At 47.9% G+C, this 25,136-nt stretch overlaps 1 protein-coding gene across 5 annotated transcripts in view; it reads left to right on the top strand.

Annotated features, from left to right (window-relative positions):
- The window catches only part of LOC119970423 (synuclein, alpha interacting protein), a 210,131-nt gene that overhangs the window by 125,536 nt on the left and 59,459 nt on the right, over positions 1 to 25,136 (top strand). For all 5 annotated transcript variants that reach the window (XM_038805022.1, XM_038805017.1, XM_038805020.1 and 2 more), the window contains exon 7: positions 14,660 to 14,839. In XM_038805022.1, coding sequence (XP_038660950.1) covers positions 14,660 to 14,839 — 180 coding nt within the window. The remainder of the gene's footprint in view (positions 1 to 14,659; positions 14,840 to 25,136) is intronic.

The following is a 25,136-nucleotide window of genomic DNA, read 5'->3' as shown; positions in this document are numbered from 1 at the left end:
AACGTATTCCCCGGGGGGAGCTCAAACTTCTCCTCCAGTTCACCAAGGCTCGCAAACCTCCCGTCAATGAACAGGTCTCCCACCTTCCTAATGCCGGCCCTGCGCCACCCCAGGAACCCGCCATCCATGTTCCCTGGGACAAACCGGTGGTTCCCCCGCACCAGGGCCTCCACCGAGCCCCCCACTTCCCCCCTGTGTCGCCTCCACTGCCCCCAAATTTTGAGGGTGGCCGCCACCACCGGGCTCGTGGTGTACCTCGTTGGAGGGAGCGGCAACGGCGCCGTTACCAGTGCCTTCAGGCTCGTGCCTCCGCAGGACGCCATCTCCATCCTTTTCCATGCTGCCCCCTCCCCCTCAATTACACACTTGCGTACCATCGAGACATTAGCCGCCCAATAGTACGCAGCACCAGCCCCCCTCTATCTCTGCCCCACTCCAAAAAGACCCTCCTTACCCTCGGAGTCCCGTCCGCCCAAACAAATCCCAGAATGCTGCTGTTCACCCTCCTAAAAAAGGCCCTCGGAATGAAAATGGGGAGGCACTGAAACAAAAACCTCGGGAGCACCGTCATTTTAACGGACTGTACTCTATCCGCTAACGACAACGGCAGCATGTCCCACCTTTTAAATTCCTCCTCCATCTTCTCCACCAACCTAGTAAAATTGAGCTTGTGCAGAGTCCCCCAGCTCCTAGCCACCTGAACCCCCAGGTACCTAAAACTCCTCACTGCCGTCTTTAGCGGGAGCCTACCAATCCCCTCCTCCTGATCTGCCGGATGTACAACAAACAGCTCACTCTTGCCCAGGTTCAATTTATAGCCCGAGAAACTCCCAAACTCAGCAAGGATCTCCATCACCTCCGGCATTCCCCCCACTGGGTCTGCTACATACAGCAGCAAGTCGTCTGCATACTGCGACACTCGGTGCTCCTCCCCACCTCGCAGCAAACCCCTCCGACTCCCTGGGAGCCATGGCAAGAGGCTCAATTGCCAACGCAAAAAGCAAGGGGGACAGGGGGCACCCCTGCCTCGTCCCACGGTGGAGCCTGAAGTACTCAGACCTCCTCCCATTTGTCGCTACACTCTCCATCAGGGCCTCGTACAGCAACCTCACCCATTTAATAAACCCCACCCCAAACCCGAACCTCTCCAACACCTCCCACAAGTACCCCCACTCAACCCTGTCAAAGGCCTTCTCCGCATCAAATGCCACCACAATCTCCGCCACTCCTTCAGCTGCCGGCATCATTATCACATTTAGCAGCCTTCGCACGTTAGTGTTCAGCTGCCTCCCCTTCACAAAACCCGTCTGATCTTCATGTACCAGTCTGGGTCAAAATCCTGGAACTCCCTCCCTAATAGCACTGTGGGTGTATCTACACCATATGGACTGTAGCAGTTCAAGAAGGCAGCTCACCATCCCCTTCTCAAGGGCAACAAATGCTGGCCAAGCCAGCGAAGCCCACATTCCACCAAAATGAATTTTTAAAGAATTCCTGGAAGCCTCGTTTGATTATGCATGTATCGCCTCACTATTGCTCAGAAACGAGTGTTGATGGGTTGGAGGTCAGCTTCTCCACCCAGTGCCTCAGGGTGGCTGGGAGATTTGATGGAGTTGTTGTACCTCGAGAAAGTTAAGTTCACCGTGAGGTGAGCAATTGAGGTGTTCAACTGAAGATGACAGCTGTTTATTCTGTATTTCAAAAGAGCTGGTCACCGTTAATTGCTAAAAGTGGGTTGGAGGGGTTTAGGAGGGTTGGTAGTTATCAGTGAGGGCGGGGGTTGTGATTGGGGTGTTTGGGAAGGATGTGTTTTGGTGTTATGTATAAAATGGAAAAGGCTTGAATAAAAACATTTTTAAAAGATTATGCATGTAAATCAGTGCAAATGCCCGGAGCCAAAAGAAAGCACTGAACTTGCATCAGTAGGTATGAAAGTTAGGGTTTCAACTCCTTTACAATCATTCATACACATCAGGCACAGCATGTTTCAGAGCCTTCAGTCAGAGAAGTTCCCATTTTTTATGTGGTTCGCACTAACAAAGTAACAATGCATTCAAAGAAGCTCCTGCAGGAAGCTCCTGTAAGGCCATGCAATCTTGCGAGCTGCCATTATTATGGCAGGTGGCATGTTTGAATGGATGGAGTTGAGGACATTTGGACTAATTGAGCAGAATCTTCCGTTTTCGGCAGGTGTCTCACTCACTGCCTGAAAAACTGGCTGGACACCCATGCTGACTCATTGGGGGAAGATCCATTATATCCTCTGCCTAGCGGCAGACCTTCCTCCAGACTGACTACTCCACTCCAGGGTATGATGTTCTGCTGCCTAGAGCTGTGGGCTAATCAGAGGCCAGCAGCACTTGCACTCAGCAACGCCACAGAGGAGACCATGTCAGCTCTTTGAACAGCACCCGTTGAAGTGCGAGGACTACAGAGCGACTCAGATAAAAGGTAAGTGCTATTGGGGCTGGGTTTCACAGGGCGGAGGTCACAGGGAGAGGGGGCCATGGGGGTCAGCAGCAAGCACAGGAGGTGGCTGTCAGCAGCCACCCCTCCCCCCACCCCTGCACCATTAAGGGTCTTGAGTGGAAATGGGTTTTGGAATTAACCATGGACCTACCCATCCAGAAACTACTTCCGGTGGAAGCGAGAAAGCGTTGGGTAACGGTCCAGACATCAACCTAATTTTCAAGTCCTCCCACTTTCTTCCTTGACTCCTTTGGCACAGAATATTTAACCCATTGTATTTCCACAATTAACTGGGCCACTTCTTTGATTAGGTGTCTCTCTCGGTGCAGATATGTACGGTCCATGTTGCTTCCTATAGATTGTCATTTTGCATAACTTCAGTTATCCAAGGTGTTCTATTAATTGTAACAGCCTTGTACACTGTTTCTTGTCTCCTAAAGTTTTATTGTATGTCAGAATATTTACATTGTCACATGTATCATATTCACGTTAGATTAATTTGTTGCAAAACGAAAATGCAAAGACAGGCTCAGTTGTTTAGATGAAATAACACAACATCCTGAGGAATCTTGCTTAAAGTTTCAATATACCATTGTATTAATAGAATTTAGTTCACTAAAAATTGAGTTTGTATTTAATTTTATTTCCTGCAATAATCTTCTGAAACATCCAGAACATTAGTATTTACTGGTCTGAAGTATGTAGTATGCTCTGTGATTCAGATAGAAAGTCAACTCGTTTTGTTTCGTTAGTCACAACACAAGAGAAAACAAATATATTCTGATACACCTATGATTAGGCAAATAACTTTTCCCACACACCACCATCTGTAACCCATCTCTGTCTCATGCTCCTGGATGTGTACTGATCCCTTTGTGTCAGAGAATATATTTGCTGTTCATTTATAAAGTAAAATTGGTTGAAGAGTTTTTCAACCTGACATAGGAAACCTCGCGTATGGACTGAAGAAGGAGGCAAAACTGAACTCCTTTATTTTCTCTCAAACTGTCTCTGGACTTAATTCAGAAGTAAAGTTAATTCAAGCATTCAAACCTGGGGAATGATTGCAACTTTGCACACATAGCAGAATTTTCCCCAGAAATTAAAATGTAATTTCGGGTGCGAAAACTGGTGTGAATCGTGCCAGCTGTTCCTGAGCGAATCTGATCACTATCTTACCGCACTCATTTCAAGGGAACATGTTTTGAGGGGAATAGGGCCTAATCAGGCAGCAGGTCTTCCTCCTCGGAGATCAAGACGCCGTTTTTAAAGGGCGCCCTGATCTCAAAGTTAAATAACAGCACCCGACCCCTCCCCTCAACATTGTGACTTCCTGCAGACAAGGGAAACAGCCCAAACCCTTGACCACAGAGGGGAAACCTCCCCCCACAACTATGTTCGGTCACCGCCCGGTTAATCGCTCAACACAAATCCTGTTTCAGGGGTCTCCCGGTATTGTCCTGTCAGAGAGGAATTGTACCAGGCAGAACATGGTCGGAAAATGGCTCCCACAAGCACACAATGAGAAGAGGTGTTTTACAACAGAGTAACTTTAAAAACAATGTACCGCAGATATGCTTATTGGTTCACATGATTGCCAAAGTGCAGAAAATCAGAGTCCATGTGGCCCATGAATGAGTCAGTTGCATGCTAATAAGCAGTTTTGAAGGCTCTGGTTAAAATTCATTGTTTACCTTGGGAGATAGATGGTGGCTTTTAATGCCTCTGCAGGTAAAATGCCTCTTCCTTTGCCATACGACAGGCTGTAGAAATAAGTTGTCTGCTGGCCTATGATTTCTTTGATTGTAATGTGTCCTCACAATGAGGGTTGAGATTTTGTCCTGCGACTCCTGTTAGAAATTTCCAGAAACTCTGGCCAGCTTGTGAATCAGTTCTTTTGGCTCAGAAAGGTCCACTTTTTAAATAGGCAGAAAGGTAAGATTTGATTGAAACAGTTAATGATCTCTTGCATGCCTTATGGGCATGACATTTCACTTAAAAAAAGATGTCGGTAGAGCCAGGAAGCACCTTGCATTTTTCCCATGATACATCTTGGTCCTGAAATGAGGACTCGGCATTGGCAACCTGACTTGCTGTCTCATTTAGAACTTTACCTGTGCCACAAATATTTGAACCCTTTACAATTTTGAACAATTTGCTGAGATTTGCTTTACTAATCTTTTTCATAATCTTGACTACATCAATCAAATAATTCAAAAATCTTTACAAAGAAAGCACTTCTTTAACCTTTCTTATAATTTGATTCTGTTGCCACAATGAATCTGGTTTCATGTCTCTATGCCTTCTTGAAAGCTTTTAGTTAGGTAACCAGATCAGCACGATCTACTCTAGATAGGGGCCTGACTGATAATTTATCAATGTTACCTCGTAATTTGTTTTACATCATTCTATTTACATTTCTCATTAGCATTGCCTTTATTCACTCCAGGCAACCATTAGCCTAAAAGTTGCAAACGTTTATCTGCGGTGTATCTAAGATCTCTTTTTCATCAACAGAGGGCTCAACAAAAATTCCAGGAAATAAATTGTTATAGAACAGGAATTTAAATAGATTAAAAATAAAATAGGAGGAACTACCATTAAGACTCAGTTAAACTATCTGTACAGTAATGCACAATAGAACAGGAGAATCCGAGGCAATAATACATTGTGAGACAGCAGATATGGTAAGGATTACTGAGATATGGCCACAGAAAATGCAGACATGAGAGCCAAATATTGCAGGATATGGATCTTTAGACAATATGAATAAAAATTACTTAGTGGAAATAACAATGACAGAAGAAAGAAATGACACAGCTATTATTAAAACTAAAATAGATTGCATGTGAAGAAAAGATAAAAACAACCAATACAACTAATAGGAGTAGTTTATAGAACACCTAATAGTGTAAGGGTGGTAGAGGAAGAAATGTGCAACCAAATTACTAAAATGAGTTTTGAAAAAAGCGCAGGATAACAGTATGGGAATTTCCATCACCCTAGCATTATTCAGCAGAGCTGGAATAAGGCAATGGTGCTCCAACAGTTTGTGTAGGGTTTCATTCTAACCCAATGTGTAAGAATCCCTTCAAAGAAGGATTTGTTACTGGATCCAGTAATTAAAAAGTAAATGAATATCTAGGCAATAGTGACCAATATGTTTTAAGATAATAATTGTAAAAATGAGACTAACAAAGACTAGGGTGTTAGATTGGAGAAAAGGTGATTTTTGAGGCGCTGAGGATAGAATTTCAGGAAAATAAAATAGACAACAATATTGGCAAACAATGACGTAGATTAGAAATGGGAAGCTCTTAAAACAGTGTTCAACAGAGACTAGGAAACACATATTCTGCTTAAAAAACATGAACAAAACAAAACGCAAGACGCACCATGGGCAGGATTTTCACTTTGGGATCCTGACCCCGGAAGGTGGGATCAAATATTCCTGACCACACTGTTAGAGGGACAGCTACCTGACTGTGAGGTTTGTAGGATTGGTCAATTATTTGGCAGACCATGCGCTCGCCATCAAATTAAGGAAAATGGGTGAGCTCTTGAAGTTGGACCAATAACAAGCCCTCCAGTACTGAAAGAGCAGGAGCTTATTGTTGCAGGTAAGGGGGAGAGAGAGTCGGTGCCTTGATCTTCATGTGTCTCTATCCTCCTGTAATCGTAGTCTAACCTCCTCACTATTTACCACCCTACCAATTTTCGTCCCATCTGCAAACTTACTGATCAACCCTCCTACATTCATATCTATATCACGTATATAAACCACAAACAGCAAGGGCTCCAACACTGATCCCTGCGGGACCCCATTGGACAAGGGCTTCCAGTCAGAAAAACACCCCTTGACCATCACCCTCTGCTTTCTGCCACTCAGCCAATTTTGGATCCAACTTGCCAAATTTCCATGGCTACCATGGGTTCTTACCTTTGGTATCAGTCTTCCATGTGGGACCTTACCAAAAACCTTTGCTGAAGTTCAAGTAGCCATGATGTGGAGATGTCAGCTGGGGTGGGCACAGTAAGAAGTCTTACAACACCATGTTTCAAATCACTAGCTTTCGGAGCGCAGCTCCTTCCTCACCATCTCCCGTTCCCCACTACCCTGCCTCCCACAGCTGGCCTCTGACCTTTACTATAATTATAATCTTTATTAGTGTCACAAGTAGGCTTACATTAACATTGCAATGAAGTTACTGTGAAAATCCCCCAGTCGCCACACCACGGCGCCTGTTCGGGTACACTGAAAGAGAATTCAGAATGTCCACTTCACCTAACAAGCACGTCTTTCGGGACTTGTCGGAGGAAAACGGAGCACCCGGAGGAAAACCACGCAGTCATAGGGAGAACGTGCAGACTATGCACAGACAGTGACCCAAGCCGGGAATTGAACCCAGGTCCCTGGCGCTGTGATGCATCAATGCTAATCACAGTAGGAGCCCATCAGATGGACTACCTGATCTCTTCAGCTTAGGACTTGTAAAGCATACCTTCCACATAAAAGATCTCTGACTTGTCATTCAGACTGTTAATGGATGGGTACCAGACAGAAATGAATTTAAAAGTTAAAAATTCAGCTCCAGGTTAGAATCCAGACCAGAGAGAATGCTTCCATTTGTGGAGAAGAACAAGACTGAAAGTTATTAGTAAAAGATTATCGCCAAGAAAACAAATAGGGCATTCTGCAGGGGGAGACAAGCCAACATGTTAGCATGGTGCGTACGCCCGTACTCAACCAGGTCCATCAGACCACATGGTTGCTCTAGTTGACACTGCAGGCTCTGCCCCCACATATTGCCCCACCACCCCCTTCATACCCTGGCCCGGCACTGTGGTGGCCTCTGGCCCTGGCGCTTGTCCCTGATGCCAGGTGTGCCATCAGCAGACACTGCCCTTGCCAGCGCTACGCTCGTGGCCCACAGACTATGTCTGTGCATAGTCTGCACATTCTCCCTATGACTGTGTGGTTTTCCTCCGGGTGCTCCGTTTTCCTCCTATAGTAAGGGCTACAGTGTGCATTGCCCTGGGTGGGCCACCGGTAGGTGGTGGAGGGTGGTAGGCGGAGCATTGCGTGTGGGGGGGGGGGGGGGGGGGGGGGGGGGTTAGTGGGGACTCCTATATGTCTGGCGTCACTGCAGAACCAGGGGCCAAAATGGGTGGTCAGTTGGGTGTGCAGCAAGATGGCTGCCTTGCAAGCCGTGGCAATAGCGGTCCGTGACTGGATACTGCCCCAGTTCAATGGGGAGGTGTCACCCCGGCCGCTCACTGTTCTTTCGTCACCCCCAACCCCGGTCACTCACTGTTCTCTCATCACCCCCCAAGCTTTGGCAGGGCCCTCCCACCCCAACCAGTGTTGGCCCAGCAGCCCGCAGTCGCGCCTCTCCATGTTCTCCCTCTCTCTCTCCCTCATCAGCCATGACTCTGGTTTCACGATTTCTAATAGCAGAAGTGAACAGCACCATCGGGAACTCGGTCTATCGGCAGAGAATCACAGTAGCCCCGAAAAATACTGGGCCGGACCTGCCAATGACATGTACTGTACGTGCATTGCGGGCGCATTGACGCCGCTGTCGAGGTGACGGACAAATTGCGATTTGACGTCAAATTGGTACCCGCCGAGATTTTGCCGTCGGAACCTATTCTCCACCCAATCACGTTTTGCGCTATCGTTGTCAGCCAACAGAGAATCCTGCTCGTTATCGTTTATACATTGGTCAGTTTTACAGTTTTATCCCTCGAAAAATAACAAAACTGTTTAAACTGTTACTGGTGAGATAGAAATATTGTACTAAATTTAACTTGTCTTGTTAATGATTTAATAGAATTACAAGTAACAATTTAGTGATATTTTTAAATTTTAAAACTACTTTGTTAAGTAAAACACAATAAGGTTAGCGAGGCATGTGGTGTTGCAGCTGCATCATTATGATCTGTGGCAACCACACCTGTAGTAATTGTCTGTTATTTGAGAAACTTCAGCTCAAATTTGATGAACTGGAATTTGAGCTTCAGACATTGTGATACATCAGGTAGGGTAAAGTTACCTGGACACTTTGTTCCCAGAGGCAAATGGTATTTCTGATTTGGTCCGTGGTCAGGTACAGGAGCACGTATCTTCAAGTGATGCAGGTATAGGGACTCGGAAGGTAGTGATGGATCCTCAGGCCCCTGCAGTTGTCCAGTAGCATTGGGATGAGAGCAGGAACTGCAGAGTGGATGTGAAAACCGTGATACAGGAGGAACTAAAAGAAATGCAGTTGAATAGGGGATGGTACTGTTCAGTGGACAGATACTTTTCTCTGCAGCCGAGTGTACGGGACACCAAGGCTGTGTTGCCCGCCCGATGCCAGGGTTAAGAACATTGCTTCCAGGTTGGAGAAGGAGGCGGCAAGGATCAGGTTGTAGGTGGGACATAGATAGGACTAAGAAAGGTTCTGCTGAGGAATGTATGAGCAGTTAGGGTCTAAATTAAAAAGCAGAACCACAAAGGTAATGATTGGTTGATTATTTTCCTGAGCCACAGCAGACTGGCATTGGGTAAATGGGATTAGAGAGGTGAATATGTGGCTCTCAGATTGTTATGAGAGAATTTAGTTTTGATTCATGGTGCACTGGCACCAGTACTAGGGAAATAAGGAGCTGTACTATGAGATGGTCTACACCTGAACCACACTGGGATGGGTATTCTGGCCAGTCGTATAACTATGGCTACTTTATACCTGGTATTATGCGGTGAGGCAGGGTTAATTAATAATGCCATAGTAAAACATCAACTGGGAAATAGTGATCATACAACTAAGTTCCATGTTTGAAAACGAAATGCTCCTATCTCAAATTTTTTAAAAAACTTAAACAAAGTCAAATACATAGCCATGAGTGGAGAGCTGGCTAATGCTAATTGGATAATTAGACCAAAAGGATCAAGGTGAATGAAAAGTGAGAAACAGGCTGACAGTGCCATGGTGCCCGGGATGGACAACCTTGTTGCACACTGAGCTGTCAGGGACAGGGAAGGGTGGCACTTTGGGTCTCCCTCTGGCACCCAGGCACCATGTCAGTGCCAGCCTAGCACCAGGGTGCCCAGGTGACACTGCCAGGGTGCCTGGGTGGTAGTGCCAGGGTTCGGAAGCAGCACTGCCAAGGGCTGGGGCTTGAGGGGGGGGGGGCATGTCCAAGAGAGTGGGGGATGAGGGGTTATTAAAGGTGGGGAGGGAATGAAGCGCGTGTAAAGGTTGGGGGGGGGGGGGGGGGGGGGTGAAGGGTAGGGATCCTGAAATGGTGGAGCCGAAAGGGGGATTCTGGGCAAGCTTGAAAAAGGGGGGCCCTCGACGAACCCGTAGTGGGATGTCCTCACTTGGGGGGGGGTGTGGGTAATGCCCACGTGTGCAGGGGGTGACATTCCCCATGAGTGGGGGTGGGGGGACCCCACAATCACTTAGAGATCGGGACACGCTTTGCAAATGGCGGCCTGATCTCTGAGGAGTCGATTTTGCTGCCGAGTTCAGCTCATTACTGAAAAAATTTCTTTGGGATTCATCCCCTCTGCACGAGAGACCTCAGACGAGCGCCGTTCAACGGGGATCAAACGGGTTGCCACTTGTAGGGGTTTCCCAGGGGAACGGAGCTGCCCAGTTGCATGCCCTTTGAGCAGGGTGGTGCCCTGGCATGGTTGGTGCCACATGGGCACCAGCCTCACACTGCTAAGGTGCCCAGGTGGTACTGCCAGATGACAGTGGGTTTTCTTTGTGCGTGCGATCAGGCCGGGGTGCCCTGTCTGGTGGTGGTGGGGGGGGGTTGTTCCATCGCGCCCAATGTTTCCAGTCCAACGTGACTTCTTTGGAACCAAAAGGGTCATGAAAAAGTTGATTAAGAGGGAAAGTAGAGTCAACTAACGGGGAATACAAAAACCAATTCATAGAATCATAGAAGTTACAGTGCAGAAGGAGTCCATTCGGCCCATCGAGTCTGCACCGGCCCTTCGAAAGAGAAGCCTACTCAAGCCCACGCCTCCACCCTATCCCCATAACCCAGTAACCCCACTCAATCTTTTGGGACACTTAGGATAATTTAGCATGGCCAATTCACCTAACCCGCACATCGTTGGACTGTGGGAGGAAACCGGAGCACTCGGAGGAAACCCATGCAGACACTGGGAGAATGTGCAGACTCCGCACAGACAGTGACCCAAGCCGGGAATTGGACCTGGGACCCTGGAGCTGTGAAGCAACTGTGCTAACCACTGTGCTACCGCACTGCCAATTGTAAGAGCCTTTACAATTGTTTAAAAAGGAAGAGAGTTGCGAAAGTAAATATTGGTCCATACGTGTCTTCTGTGCCTGCTTTTATCATGGAGAATGTGGAATTGGCAGAGGCATTTGTATAAATATTTTGTTTCTGTCCTCATAATCAAAGACTCAAGTTATATACCAGAAATAGAGGGTAACCTTCGGGATTAATACGAGTAGGGAAATAAGGGGAACCTTGGGGACTAATACGAGTGGGGAACTAATCTCAGCAGAGAAAAAGTGCTGGAGGAACTAAAGGAATCAAAATCTGATAATCCTCGGGACCTGTTAGCCTACATTACATGGTTCTGAAAGAGATAGTGGATGCATTGGCTATGATTATCCAAAATTCTCTCGCCTCTCGAACGGTCCAGCAGATTGAAAGTTATCCAATGTAACACCACAATTCAAGAAAGGAGAGAGAGGAAAATCAAGAAAGAATAGGCCAGTCACCTTGACATCCTTAATCAGAAAATAGCTGGTATATATTACTGTAGTAAGGAAGTCTTAAAATTGCACTTAGAAAAACATTGGAATAAGTCAACATAATGCTACAATAAGAAAATTCAGTTTGACATATCTATACAAATGTTTTTAGGCTGTAACTAGTAAAGAAAACCAGTCGATATGGTATACTTGAATTCCCATAAAGGCATTTGTTAACATGAGCACATCAGGGTTAGCACAAGATATGGTGTTATAAATTAGCATGGATTAGAAATTAGCATTAGAAACAGACACGGCGCAGAGATTCGGGGAAAATGTGGCATTTTCAAGTAGGCAGAATGTGACTAGTGAAGTGTAACAGGCATCAATACTGGGACTTCAGCTACTTTAATGACTTCAACAAAGAGACATATAATAATGTATATTAAGTTTGCTGATGACACAAAACTGGGTGGAAATGCAAACTTGGGAGGACACAGAAGTGCACAATTATATAGACAGATTAATGAGTGGAAAACAAGGTGGCAGATGGAGTGTAATGATGGTGTGAGGTTATATCTTTGGTCATAAGAATAGAAAAGCAGAATACTTTTTTGGAAAGATGCAAAACTTGTTGATGTTCAGATAGTCGTAGGTACATGCACAAGAAACACAAAAGGTGAGCTTGTTGATACAGCAAGCAAATAGGAAAGCAAATGGCATGTTAACCATTATTGTAAGGGTGTTTAGGAGCAAGAATAAAGAATTCAAGCTACAATTGTATGGGGCTTTGGTCAGACTGTACCTGGAATACTGTGTTAAATTTTGCACTTTAAATTTCAGGAAGAATATATATTGGAGGCAGTACACTTAGTTCATTTGAATGATCCCTGGCATGAGAAGCTGAGAGCTGTCATTGAAACATTCACAATTCTGCCAGGGTGGATACTGAGAAGTTGTTTCCCTTGGCTGGGGGATCGAGAACAAGATGGTACAGTTTCTCATTTATGGGATGTTGGTGTTGCTAGCTCAGCATTTCTTGCTGATCCCAAACTGCCCTCCATTTCAAAAGGCACTTGAAAGTCAACCATATTGTTGTGGGTCTGGAGTCACATGTAAACTGGACCAGAATGGCAGATTTCCTTCCCTAAAGGACATCAGTGAACCAGATGGGTTTTTATGACAATCAACGGTTTCATGATCATTATTAGGCTTTTAATTCCAGATTTTTTATTTAATTCAAATGTTTGGATTACTACTCTGGATTACTAGTCCAGTGCCAAGCCACTATGCTGCTGCCTCCCCTCGGACTGAGATAAGAAATTTATTCACTCAAAGGGTGTGAATCTTTGGAATTCTCTATCCCAGAGGGTTGTGGATGTGCCATCATTAAATACACTTAAGGCTGAGATAGAAAGATGTTTGGTTGCTCAGGGAAACGAGGGCTATGGGAAGCTGGTGGAAATTTTGAGTTGAAGCCCATGATCAGGCATGGGACTGTATGGCCGCCTTCTGCTCTTATTTATTTTGCTATTATGGGGGATTATGATGTTGCGTTAGTTGAGGAGGGATGGGAGGCGATTGAAACACCAACAAGGACTAGTTGGGCTGAATAGCCTGTTTCTGTGCTGTATACTCAATATAATTTTGTTTTACTTAATGGCTGCTGCTTCTTCCTGTGCTAAATATTTTATACTGGGCCATTTGGAACTGCATCTGCTGGCTCAATTACCATAGGATATATACCTTTCTCAATTCTTGAACAGTTGCTTTTTAAAAAAAAAAATCCTTTTTACAAAGCCCTTAGCATTGTGAAACACGCATCTCTTAAGGTCCTGACATTGATAGAGGAAAGGTTTTATATTTGAATGCACTGAATTGAAGATTTTAAGTTACAAAGATAAAAGGTGTTCATGTGAGCATAATTTTCCTTTCACTTCATGGGATACTAATGAGTAAAGAAATTGATTTTGATTTTTAAATAAATTGGTAAATTGATGAATGTTCTCCATGATGAGCTAATTCAGAGCCAGTAGAAAGTACATTATATCATGATGCATATTTTAATCAAAGCTCAGAGAATTCTCTTTGCATGCCATCTTCCCAATTATCTGAAACCATTCAATATTTTCTGATAGTGCCAATTCACTTAGTATAACTTGACAAAGAAGTACAGAAGTGTGTTTAAAAATAATACAACGCATTATCAGACCGTTTATTTTTATTCAACCTTGCTACATAATCAACAAATTCTCTGTACGTAATCAAAGCTAAATTACATTGAAAACGGACCTCAATGATGTGCCAGCAGAATTCTTTTAGAGTTGCAATTTAAGTATTTGTGATCTTTTGCCAACCAATTTCATCATTTAATACTTCAATCCCAGTTTGGTGACATTTTGTACAGTATAGACTCTGTCTGAATCATGTATATAGAATGATTATAAGAAAATATTTATGGTAAGGCATTGATTAAAGTTAAACATGTATACAGAGGAGAAAATGTGAACTACAGTTTGAAAGCCATATAAGGCAGTACAGATTGCGGCATGACAGATTCAGGACAGGAGAGCAAATGGATTATTATTTGGAAAGTCTGTGACATATTCAAAAAGACACTCCCTAACAGAAGGGTTTGTCATCTTCCAATCTTTCCTCGAGACATTGGGATGTGCCAGAGGATTTAAGAGTGTGACACTCTTGTTCAAGAAAGGGTGTAAGAATATTCTAACACGCCAGTCAGTTTGCTATCAGTGCTGGACAGGAAGATTTACCAGAATAGCCCGGAGATGAGGATTAGGGTGGAGAAGAGACGCTTGTTCTTCTTGGAGGAAAGGAGACTAAGGAGAGATTTGATAAAAGTGGACAACATTATGACAGGTTTGGATAAGTCCAACAAAGAAAATCTGAATAGCTGATGTGGGCACAGATCTAAGATGTTGGGCAATCTATGCAGGAAAGAACATTTCTAAACAGCAAGTGGTAATGACCTGGAATTTGCTGCCTATGAGGGTGGTGGAAGCAGAGATGATCAATAACTTCAGGGCAACGAGAATAGAATTTGGAAATGGGACTGACTTGAATGGTCTACAGACACCCAACATGAATTTGATGGGCAGAATTACCTCTTCCTGTGCTGTATGACTTTATGATTTTATCCATCCAGAATATTGTCTATTTGTAGTAAAATCTGTCATCATTTACTTGTGCTGTTCATACACATTTCAAATAATTTAAAGTTTAGTTCTCTCTAGGTCAATCTAAAATAACTCCCTTTACGTCATTGCTGAATAATTTCTGGTGAAGTCAAACCAATTTACATGAATTTCTAAACTGAAACTCTGGTGAAATGAATGATGGGTAGCACAAAAATATGAAGCTCAACTGAAATGTTATGAGCAGAAAATATTCTAAAATCATCAGGTTTTCATTTGGTTTTTCTCTCTGTTTCCCTATTTAACAATTAGCCACATTTAGCTGTTGACAATCTGGAGAAGATTCACGATGAAAAAGGAAATAATCTACTGCACATTGCAGCGTCACAAGGACACCTGGAGTGTTTACAGCATTTGACTACCTTAATGGCAGAAGAATGCTTGACGGAGCGTAATGATGAGAAACTTACCCCATCTTCATTCGCTGTAAAGGTAGGCTGCATGATAATTAACCAATGAGTGCTGTGTCAACAGTGAACCTGAAATTTGGGAAATGGAGCAAAGCTGTACTACAAAATATTTTTCTTCCTTGCTTTCATATTTTAAAATAAGTTTGGTTTTCTTCCCAATGGGCTGGAGGGCACATTCTATCCCTGTCAGCACCAAAAGAGCATGCTGTTGTAGGTGTATATGCTGGATTTATGAATAAACAGTGTTAGACCCTGAGGGGGGGGGGGGTTCTTTTATGAGTTTGGGAAGAAGGCCAGCCTTCATCTCACAAACTGAGATTTTGATAGGTATTGAGCGGATGCAAACAGGTAAAGCTCATGCGCCTGATCGGTTTCCTATGGAATTCTATAAGACGTTGGCAGATCAGATGGTCCCATTGCTGGCAGATACGTTAAATGATTCTTTGTCTGGGGGATCCCTGCCTGCTACACTTTTTTGCAGGCTTCTATTTCCGTTCTGTTGAAGAAGGATAAGGATCCCACGGATTTTGTGTTATACCGACCTGGTTTGCTGTTAAATGTGGATGCCAAGATACTGGCTAAGGTGTTGGTGGTAAGATTTGGTGCCCGGTCTCCCTGTGCTGATTGCGGAGGGTCAGATGGGCTTTGTTAAGGGCTGGAAATTGTCAGCCAAAATGTGGAGGCTGTTGGTTTGAGGCAAGTTGTTCTTGCCTCGTCTGTTGGGCCCGAGCCGGAGGTCATTGTGTCTTGAGATCCTGAGAAGGAATTTGATAGGGTGGAGTGGAGTTATCTTTTTGAAGCTCTGCAGAGGTTTGGTTTAGGGCCAAAATTGATTTTGTGAATACAGTTATTGTACAGGGCCCCCTCTGCTAGTATTCTACCAAGGCATTGAGCTTGGGTACTTCCATTTGAGAAAAGGGGGACAAGACACAAGACAGGAGTGTCCGATGTCCCCCCTCCCTTCCATTCGCATGGACAATTGAACCCTTAGTTATTGTTTTGAGGGCTTCAGGTAAGTGAAAGGGAATAAAGAGGGGAGGGCTGGAACATAGGGTGCCCCTATATGCTGATGATTTGCTGCTTTATGTTACGGACCCAGTCCCCACTATGGATGAAATAATGGAGATACTGAGGAGCTCTAATTCTTTTTCCGGATACAAGTTGAATCTGCAAAAGAGCGAGTACGTTCCAGTTAATCCCATGGGGAAGGAAGCCAAATTGGGGGTGCTGCCTTTTCGCCTGGCCAGCTCTAGTTTCAGGTATCGAGGTGCCGGGTGGCCCACGATTGGACCCGACTCCATAAATTGAACATTGCCAGTCTGGTGAGTAAGGTTAAGGCCGATTTGCCAAACTGGGGTATCCATCCTCTGCCCTTGACGGGTAGAGTCCAGTTTATTAAAATTAATATTCTCCCAAGGTTTTTGTTTCTTATTCAATGGCTTCCTGTTTTCCTCCCTTTTTTTGTAAAGTGAACTCATCTTCTATATGGGCAGGCAGGATCCAAGGATCCGCAGGGCAGTTCTTCAAAGCAACAGACAGTCGGGGGGGCCTAGCATTGCCGAATTAGCTTTTTTATTATTGGGTGGCCAATGCTGAGAAGGTGATGCAGTGACCCTGGTTCCCTATTGGGACAGATAGAGGCGAGGTCATGTAGAGGATCTAGTCTTGGTATACTGGTGACGGCATCATTTCCGTTTTCTCCAGAAATTCACTCCTTGAACCTGGTGATTGTGTGCACTTTAAGGATATGGATACAATTTAGGCAGCACTTTAAGCTTGGATCCCATATCAAAAAAGCTGTTAAGACTGGACGCCATGCTTGGGATGTGGGGATAGAATGGGCTTGAGAGATTCGGACATTTGTTGGTGGAGGGATAGCTTGCCAGCTTGGAAAAATTGCCAGCAAAGTTTGGGCTTTTGGAGCAGCACGGTAGCATTGTGGATAGCACAATTGCTTCACAGCTCCAGGGTCCCAGGTTCGATTCCCGGCTTGGGTCACTGTCTGCACATTCTCCCCTTGTGTGCGTAGGTTTCCTCCGGGTGCTCCGGTTTCCTCTCACAGTCCAAAGATGTGCAGGTTAGGTGGATTGGCCATGCTAAATTGCCCTTCGTGTTGGGTGAGGTTATGGGGTTATCGGGATAGGGTGGAGGTGTGGACCTTGGGTAGGGTGCTCTTTCTAAGAGCCGGTGCAGACTTGATGGGCCAAATGGCCTCCTTCTGCACTGTAAATTCTATAATGAATTTTGTACAAGGGACCTTTACGATATTCCCTGTGGCAACGCCGACGTCTCTGATGGAGAGGATCCTTTATCAACAGGGTCAGAGGAGGAAGGTAGTACATCCGGCTTTACATGTAGATTCTGTCAGAGGATTTGGATTCAGGAGAAGAGATGAAGAAAAAGTAGGAGAGGGAGTTGGGGCTGTATTTTTTCATTGCCCCAGATTGGTGTGCTCTCTGGCTTCCAGACGGGGGTCTCTTTTCTGGGGTGTCCCTTTATTCAGGGGTCTCTATGGGGGATCCATTTAGTCGGGGGTCTCTGTGGGGTGTTGCTTTCGTGGAGGCGCCCCTTTAGTTATGGGGTCTCTGTGGGGCATATTTATAGTTAGGGAGTCTATGTGGGGGGTCTCCCTATTTCAGTTGTTACTGGGGTGGAAGGGGTCTCCCTATTGCAGTTCTCCCGGGAGGGGGGGGGGCTCCCTATTGCAGGCGTCCCTGCGGGGTTTCCTCTATTCCACGGGTTTCCGGGAGGTCTCCCTATTGCAGGTAGCCCCGGAGGGTTCTCCCTATTACAGGGGCCCCTCGGTGGAGCGGGAGGGGGTGTGGGGGTGGATCTGGTGGAGGAGGGCTGTGCAGGCAGTGCATTGTGAAGGGGGGTAGCCCTCAGATGGACTTTGGGGGCAACTCCCCGAATGAGTTACTCCCATGGCCCACCACGACAGGGCCTTGATGGTAGAGACCACAAGTGATCAGTGCCTACGTGATTCCTGGCCCCGGAGACTGGAGAATCACGGAGGACCAGAGGATAGGGTGCCGGGTCCACTAAATTAATGCAAATTGGTCATTAAGACCCATTCATTTACATCCTCCCGCCGGCGCACGGTTGTGGACCTCATTCCCGCCGCCAGTGGGGTTCGGAGCATTGTGATCGGGTCGGCACTCGGTGTCGATCCTGATTTTTCTCCTGACGCTCGATTCTTCGTCTCAATGAGAAACATGATCCAGGTGTCTTGGGACAGAGAATCCAGCCATAGATTTTGGGCTTCTGGGGCGGAATTCTCCAACCTCCCCGCCGGCGTCAATCCCACCTCTGCCGTGGCCCGAATTCTCTGCCACCCGGGAATCGGCGGGGGCGGGAATCACGCCGCGCCAGTCAGCGGGCCCCCCGCGCCGGTCGAAGTCCGGTCCCGCCGCTGACAGGAATCAAAACACCTCTGGTACCGGCGGGATTGGCGGCCCGGGCGGGCTCCGGGGTCCCGGGGGGTGCCCCCACGGTGGCCTGGCCCGCGATCGGGGCCCACCGATCGGCGGGCGGGCCTGTGCCGTGGGGGCACTCTTTTTCTTCCGCCTTCGCCATGGTCTTTGCCATGGCGGGGGCGGAAGAGACCCCCTCCCCTGCACATGCGCCGGTATGACGCACCGGCGCATGCGTGGACTTCCGCCGCCCGGCAAAGGCCCTTCTTTCGGCCCCAGCTGGGGGGCGGCAAAGGCCGTTCGCGCTGATCAGCGGAGCGACAACCACTCAGGCGCGGGCCTAGCCCCTCAATGTGAGGGCTTGGCCCCTAAAGGTGCGGACTCCGCACCTTTAGGGAGGCCCGACGCCGGAGTGGTTGACGCCACTCCAATACGCCGGGACCCCCCGCCCCGCCTGGTAGGGGAGAATCCCGGCACTGTTTTCTTAACCATTGCCCCAAAGTATGGAGTTCCTTCCAGCAAAACTGAGAGAGATGTTCCCTCTCCACCCTTTTAAACCAACTGATTCCAGCAGAGGTGCCTTTTCTCTTTCTACCTATCTTCAACTTCCCACAAATTAGCGAAACTAAAACTTAAAAGCTTCTCTACATTACAAGGCCCTAATTGTTAAGCAACAGCCACATGCTTAAGCTTTTTATTTATTCTTCACGTAGTACCTCTCTATGCACAGTTGAAACACAGTTGGGACTTACCCAATCCCCACACATACAAACACATTTGTCCAGCATGAATCTAACTATAGGTTTTACCCTTCCAGACACAGAAACAAACCCACTTAAAACTGTAGCTTATTTCTAATGTTTCCCAAACAAATATAAATCCGTTAAAACAGCCTTTTGATTTTGTAACACAGATTTCATGCCTATATTCTTTGAAATTACTCTTCTAATTGCGGTCATGTACCTTGGAGAGCTAACAGACTGAGGCTAGGGACAGAAATTCTGCAATGCTGTTACTTACACATAAGCACAATAAATAGATGTTCCCTCTATCTGTACTGGCTTCATCTCAAATTGTGGAGGAGGTTATTTTATTATTCTGGGAGGGTGTCTGCACTTGTTCGAGTGCCAAAGGGAGTCAGAACTCTAGGATTAATTCCTGTTTCCGTCTTTAGTGTTATGGCTTTCTCTGAGCTCAGAAAATGACCCAACTCTTCTGCCAGTTGGCCTCGATGCTACTGAGACTATTAAGGGCGCATAATGTGGATTTCCAGAGAAAGATTGGGGATGCCCCTTAAATGCTTCAAAATGCAAGCGTTGTATAAGTGGGATAGGCAGAAGTGATCATCTTGTCACCTCCATGATGCAGAGCACAATTTAACATTAATGGGCAGAAATGCAGCTATTACACTAAAATATGTCACCCGGCTGGATGTGTTCTAGAATTTTACTTGTCCATGTCATGCGGTTTCTGAACTTAAGTTTTTTTTCCTGGTAAGGAAAGAGAAAAGATGTGAAAGAATCTTCTTGAGCTATACTTGCTGTCGTCCGTTTCAGAATGGGTAGAACACAATGGGCGGGATTCTCCGATCCTGGGGCTAAATGTTGATGCCGTCGTAAACGGCGGTGCGTTTTACGACGGCGCCACCTGTCCCCGAGGATCAGCGATCTTGCGTCGCATAGGGGGCCAGCACAGCACTGGAGAGCCTCACACCACTCCAGCTGCTGATACAGGCCAGCACGGCCGGCGTGAGTTCATGCATGCGCGCCATGGCCGGCGCGGGTTCACGCATGTGTTACCTTCTCCGCGCTGGCCCCTGGGCAACATGGCGGAGCCCTACAGGGGCCCGGCTCGAGAAACATAGCCCCCCCACCCCCGGATAAGCCCACCCGCCGATCGGTAGGCCCCAATCGCGGGCCAGGCCAACGTGGAGGCCCCCCCCTGGAGTTTGTTCCCCTCCCCCACACCAGGGCGGCCCCCACAGCATGAACGCCAAGGTCCCGCAGGGTAGGACCACACACGAACGATGCCGGCGGGGCTCGGCTGAACTCGGTGGGCATTCAACCCATCGAGCGCAGAGAATTGCCGGGCGCGGCCCCTGACCGGCGCCGACCGCACCGGCGCCTTTGCCGCTGATTCTCTGGTGTGTCCCCCCCGGCGATTCTCCTACCTGGAGAATCCTGCCCAATCGTTTTGGATGAAACTCTTCGAGCCTTTTCATCTTTTCGTCCATGTCTTTCTAACACTATGGACGTGAATCTCCGGCCACGCTGGGCACTTGCTCGAGTGCAATACTGCCAGTGAAAGCAGGGAAAGCCCTGTAGCGAGCCTCCCGACAGCCTCAGCGCTTCGTGAGATTCTCCGACGCCCTGCGAGATGTCGGAGTCGGAAACCTGCCCAAATGGCCGTGACTGAATGACGCTTGCGGAAGTAGGTCTTAAACCTACTTATAACCTACCTGCGCGGAATCCACCAGCCTCACGTAAATCACCCTGGGAGGCTGCTGCAGCCGGTCGCCATTCAGTGCATGGACCAGGCAGAATGGCACCCAGGATATCGCCCGGGCCAACGGAGACCCCAGGGTGGTCAGGGTAAGTGCAGGGTGGCTCCGTGGCCCTCCCCATGGAACACGGCACCTTGGCATTGCCCAGCTGGCAACGTGGCAGTGCCACTCTCGCACTGCCAAGGTGCCCAGATGGCACTAAGCCAGCAGGTGCACTGCCTGGGTGCCAGGGTGGCAGTGCAAGGGTGCCCGAGTGCCAGTGTGGCACTGCCGAGGACCAGGGGGTGAGGGGGCCTTGCCCCTAAAATGTGAGTGGGAGGGGTTTGAAGGGTGGGAGAGTGAAGGGCAGGTAAGAAGGGGCCTCCTGGAAGTTGGGGGTGATGGTGGGAGTCCTGGAAGGGAGAGGGCCCCTGCCAGGGCTGAGGGAGGGAGGAACAGCGGGGCTGTGGGGAGGGGTGTGGTGGGTGAACAGGCCATGTGGCCAGGGTGACCCTCCCACGGGACTGGCACTCACCACAATTATGGTGGCCATCTTGCTGCGCAGCCACTGACCGGTGAAACCAGCCACAGAAGACCATCAGACCATTAGACATGGGGCGGAATTAGGCCACTCAGCCCATTGAGTGTATTCCACAATTCAATCATGGCTGATATTTTTCTCAACCCCATTCTCCTGCCTTCCCCCCCAAAAACCCTGATCCCCTTTGTCATAATATATACCAGTATATAATGGTGCAGACACACACTGATGGCCACACACAGGGACCAATCAACATGTACAAACACCGCAGCCAATCACCAGTTAGAATACACACACTATAAAGGAAGAGGGCACCATGGTTCCCGCTCATTCTGGGTGCTGCCTGTCAGTGTAACAGGAACTCATCCAGCCCAGCACAGACTCACACCACATGCTGAGAGAATCAACTGGTTCGGACAAGGCTTAGGTCTCTAGTTTAAGTCAGCATCATTTAGACCCACAGTCATTGTGTGTTAGTTAGTTAGAAGTAGTTAATAAAATTGAGTTGAACCTTCATCAGTGTTGGAAGTGTCTGTTCATCTCTCAAGTCTACACTAGCCACCACATCACCCTTATTGATCAAAAACCTACCTATCTCTGTCTCAAAGACACTCCGTGATTTGACCTCCACAGTCTTCTGCGGCAAAGCGTTCCACAGATTCACTACCCTCTGGCTGAAGAAATTCCTCCTCATCTCTGTTTTGAAGGATTGTCCCTTTAATCTGAGATAGTGTCCTCTGCTTCTAGTTTTTCCAACAAGTGGAAACATCCTCTCCCTGTCCACTCTATCCAGGCCACGCAGTATCCTGTAAGTTTCAATATGATCCCCACTCATCCTTCTAAACTTCCATCAAGTATAGACCCCGAGTCCTCAGCCGTTCCTCAGACGACAAGCTCTTCATTCCAAAGATCAGTCTTTTGAACCTCCTCTGGACACTTTCCAAGGCCAGCACATCCTTCCTTAAATACGGGGCCCAAAACTATGCACAGTACTCCAGATGGGGTCTGACCAGAGCCTTGTATAGCCTCAGAAGTACATCTCTGGTCTTATATTCTAGCGCACTCTGCTAACATTGCATTTGCCTTCCCAACTATCGACTGAACCTGCACGTTAAACTTCAGAGAATCGTGAACAAGGGCCGGGATTCTCCCCTACCCTGCGGGGCGTGGGGTCCCGGCGGGACGGAGTGGCGTGAACCACTCCGGCATCGGGCGTCCCAAAGGTGCGGAATTATCCGCACCTTTAGGGGCCAAACCCTCACATTGAAGGGCTAGGCCTGCGCCAGAGTGGCTCCCGCACCGCCGGCCGGCGCGAACGGCCTTTGGCGCCCCACCAGCCGGGGCTGAAAGGCCTTCACCGGCCGGCGGAAGTCCGCGCATGCGCCGATGCGTCAGCGGCTGCTGGTGTTATACCGGCGCATGCGCAGGGGAGGGGGTCTCTTCCGCCCCCGCCATGGTGATGGCCGTGGCAGGGCGGAAGAAAAAGAGTGCCCCCACGGCACAGACCCGCCCGCCGATCGGTGGGCCCCGATCGCGGGCCAGGCCACCGTGGGGGCACCCCCCACCTCCCCGGGGTCAGATCGCTCCGCGGCCCCCGAGCCCGCCCGCGCCGCCAATCCCACCTGTCAGGTAGGTGTTTTAATTCGCGTCGCCGGGAAAGGCCTGTCAGCGGCGGGACTTCGGCCCATCGCGGGCCGGAGAATCGTCGCGGGGGGCCCGCTGACCAGCGCGATTCCCGCCCCCGCCGAACCTCGGGGTGGGGGGGGGGTCGGAGAATTCTGGACACGGCAGGGGCGGGATTGACCCCCCGGGGGGGTCGGAGAATTCCGCCCAAGGATTCCCAAGTCCCTTTGTGCTTCTGGTTTCCTAAACATCTTCCCATTTAGAAAATAGTCTATGCCATCATTTCTCCTTCCAAAGTGCATAACCTCCCACTTTTCCATATTGTATTCCATCTGCCACCTCTTTGCCCACTCTCCTAGCCTGTCCATGTCCTTCTGCAGCCCGCCTGCTTCCTCGATACTACCTGCCCCTCTACAGATCTTTTTATCATCTGAAAACTTAGCAACAGTGCCTTCAGTTCCTTCCTCCAGATCATACATGTATATTGTGAAAATTTGTGCTACCAGCACCAACCCCTGAGGCACACCACTAGTCACCGGCTGCCATCCTGAAAAAGACCCCTTTATCCCCACTCTCTGCCTTCTGCCAGTCAGACAATCCTCTATCCGTGCCAGGATATTACCCTTGACACCATTTGCTCTTAACATATTTAACAGTCTCCTGCGCGGCACCTTGTCAATTGCCTTCCTGAAATCTTAATAAATCACGCCATAAATCACGTCCACTGGTTCTCCTTTGCCTAACTTCCTTGTTACTTCCTCAAAGAACTCTAACAGATTTGTCAGACATGACCTCCCCTTGATGAAGCCGTGCTGCCTCAGTCCTATTTTATCATGCACATCCAAGTACTCCACAATCTCATTTTTAATAATGGACTCTAAAATCTGACCAATGATAGACGTCAGGCTAACCGGCCTATGATTTCCCGTCTGTGTTACATTAGCCACTTTAAAGTCCTTTTGGGACCCTTCCTGCCTCCAGTGATTCCTTTTTTAAAAAAATATTTTTATTCTCCTCCTTATTCACAATTTTTCTCCCGAATTTACACCAAACAACAATCAATAACCAACAACAAATATCTCAAACCCCATAACAGTAACAACGATCCCATCCTCCCACCATGGCCAGACATCAGCCTGCATGTTAACATAAACAAATGACAAGGAGGAAAAAAAGGAATCAGGGATTACCCATAGCCATCCTCAACATACACAGCTCCCCTCCCCCTGCACCCCCCCCCCCCCCACTAATGTTCGATGTTATCCAGTTCTTGAAAGTGCATAATAAATAGTGCCCATGACTTGTAGAACCCCTCCGAGTTTCCCCCTCAGTTCGAACTTAACCTTCTCAGCGGTCAAGTATTCCAACAGGTCCCCCCGCCACTCCAGGGCACAGGGTGGAGAGGCCACTCTCCATCCCAACAAGATCTGCCTTCGGGCGATCAACGAGGCGAAGGCTACGATATCTACCTCCCACTTCCCTGGCTCAAATCTGTGGTTCTCCCGGATCAGCATTTCCCTCGACCCTGCCCCCAACCTTAAGTGTTGGCGAAACTGCCTCCAGATTTTCAATGAAGCTATTACTACCGGACTCCCTGAGTATTTCCCCGGAGCTATCGGGAGCAGGCCGTTGCTAGTGCTTTCAGCCCCGACCCCCTGCCTGAACTCTCCTCCATTCTGACCCACTGGGAATCAGCCCCTTTAACCCAGCTCCGCACCTTCTCCACATTCGCCGCCCAGTAGTAGTACATCAGGTTCGGGAGATCCAAACCCCCTGCCTGTCTTCCCCTCTGTAGCAGCACCTTCCTCACTCTGGCCACCTTCCCTCCCCATATAAACGAGGTAATCCTCCCCTCAATCTCCCTGAAAAAAGACTTTGGCAGGAAAATCGGTAGGCATTGAAAAATAAACAGAAATCGCGGCAACACATTCATTTTAACCGCCTGCACCCGACCCGCCAGTGACAAAGGGAGACCATCCTACTTCACCAGGTCGGCTTTCACTCTCCCCACCAAACTAGTGATCTTGTATCTGCGAAGCCTTCCCCACTTCCGGGAAACCTGCACCCCCAAATACCTAAAGTGAGTCCCTGCCGTACGGAATGGCAGCCCCACCCCCCATGCCCCCACCCCCGGTTGAGACACCACGAAATACTCACTCTTGTCCAAGTTCAGCTTGTACCCAGAGAAAGACCCAAATACCTGCAGCAACTCCAATATTCCTCCTATCGATGCACTCGGCTCTCACACATACAGCAGCAA

Source organism: Scyliorhinus canicula, chromosome 8 (assembly GCF_902713615.1).
Source record: "Scyliorhinus canicula chromosome 8, sScyCan1.1, whole genome shotgun sequence".
Lineage (NCBI taxonomy): Eukaryota > Metazoa > Chordata > Chondrichthyes > Carcharhiniformes > Scyliorhinidae > Scyliorhinus > Scyliorhinus canicula.
This window is presented reverse-complemented; position numbering and strand designations above follow the sequence as displayed.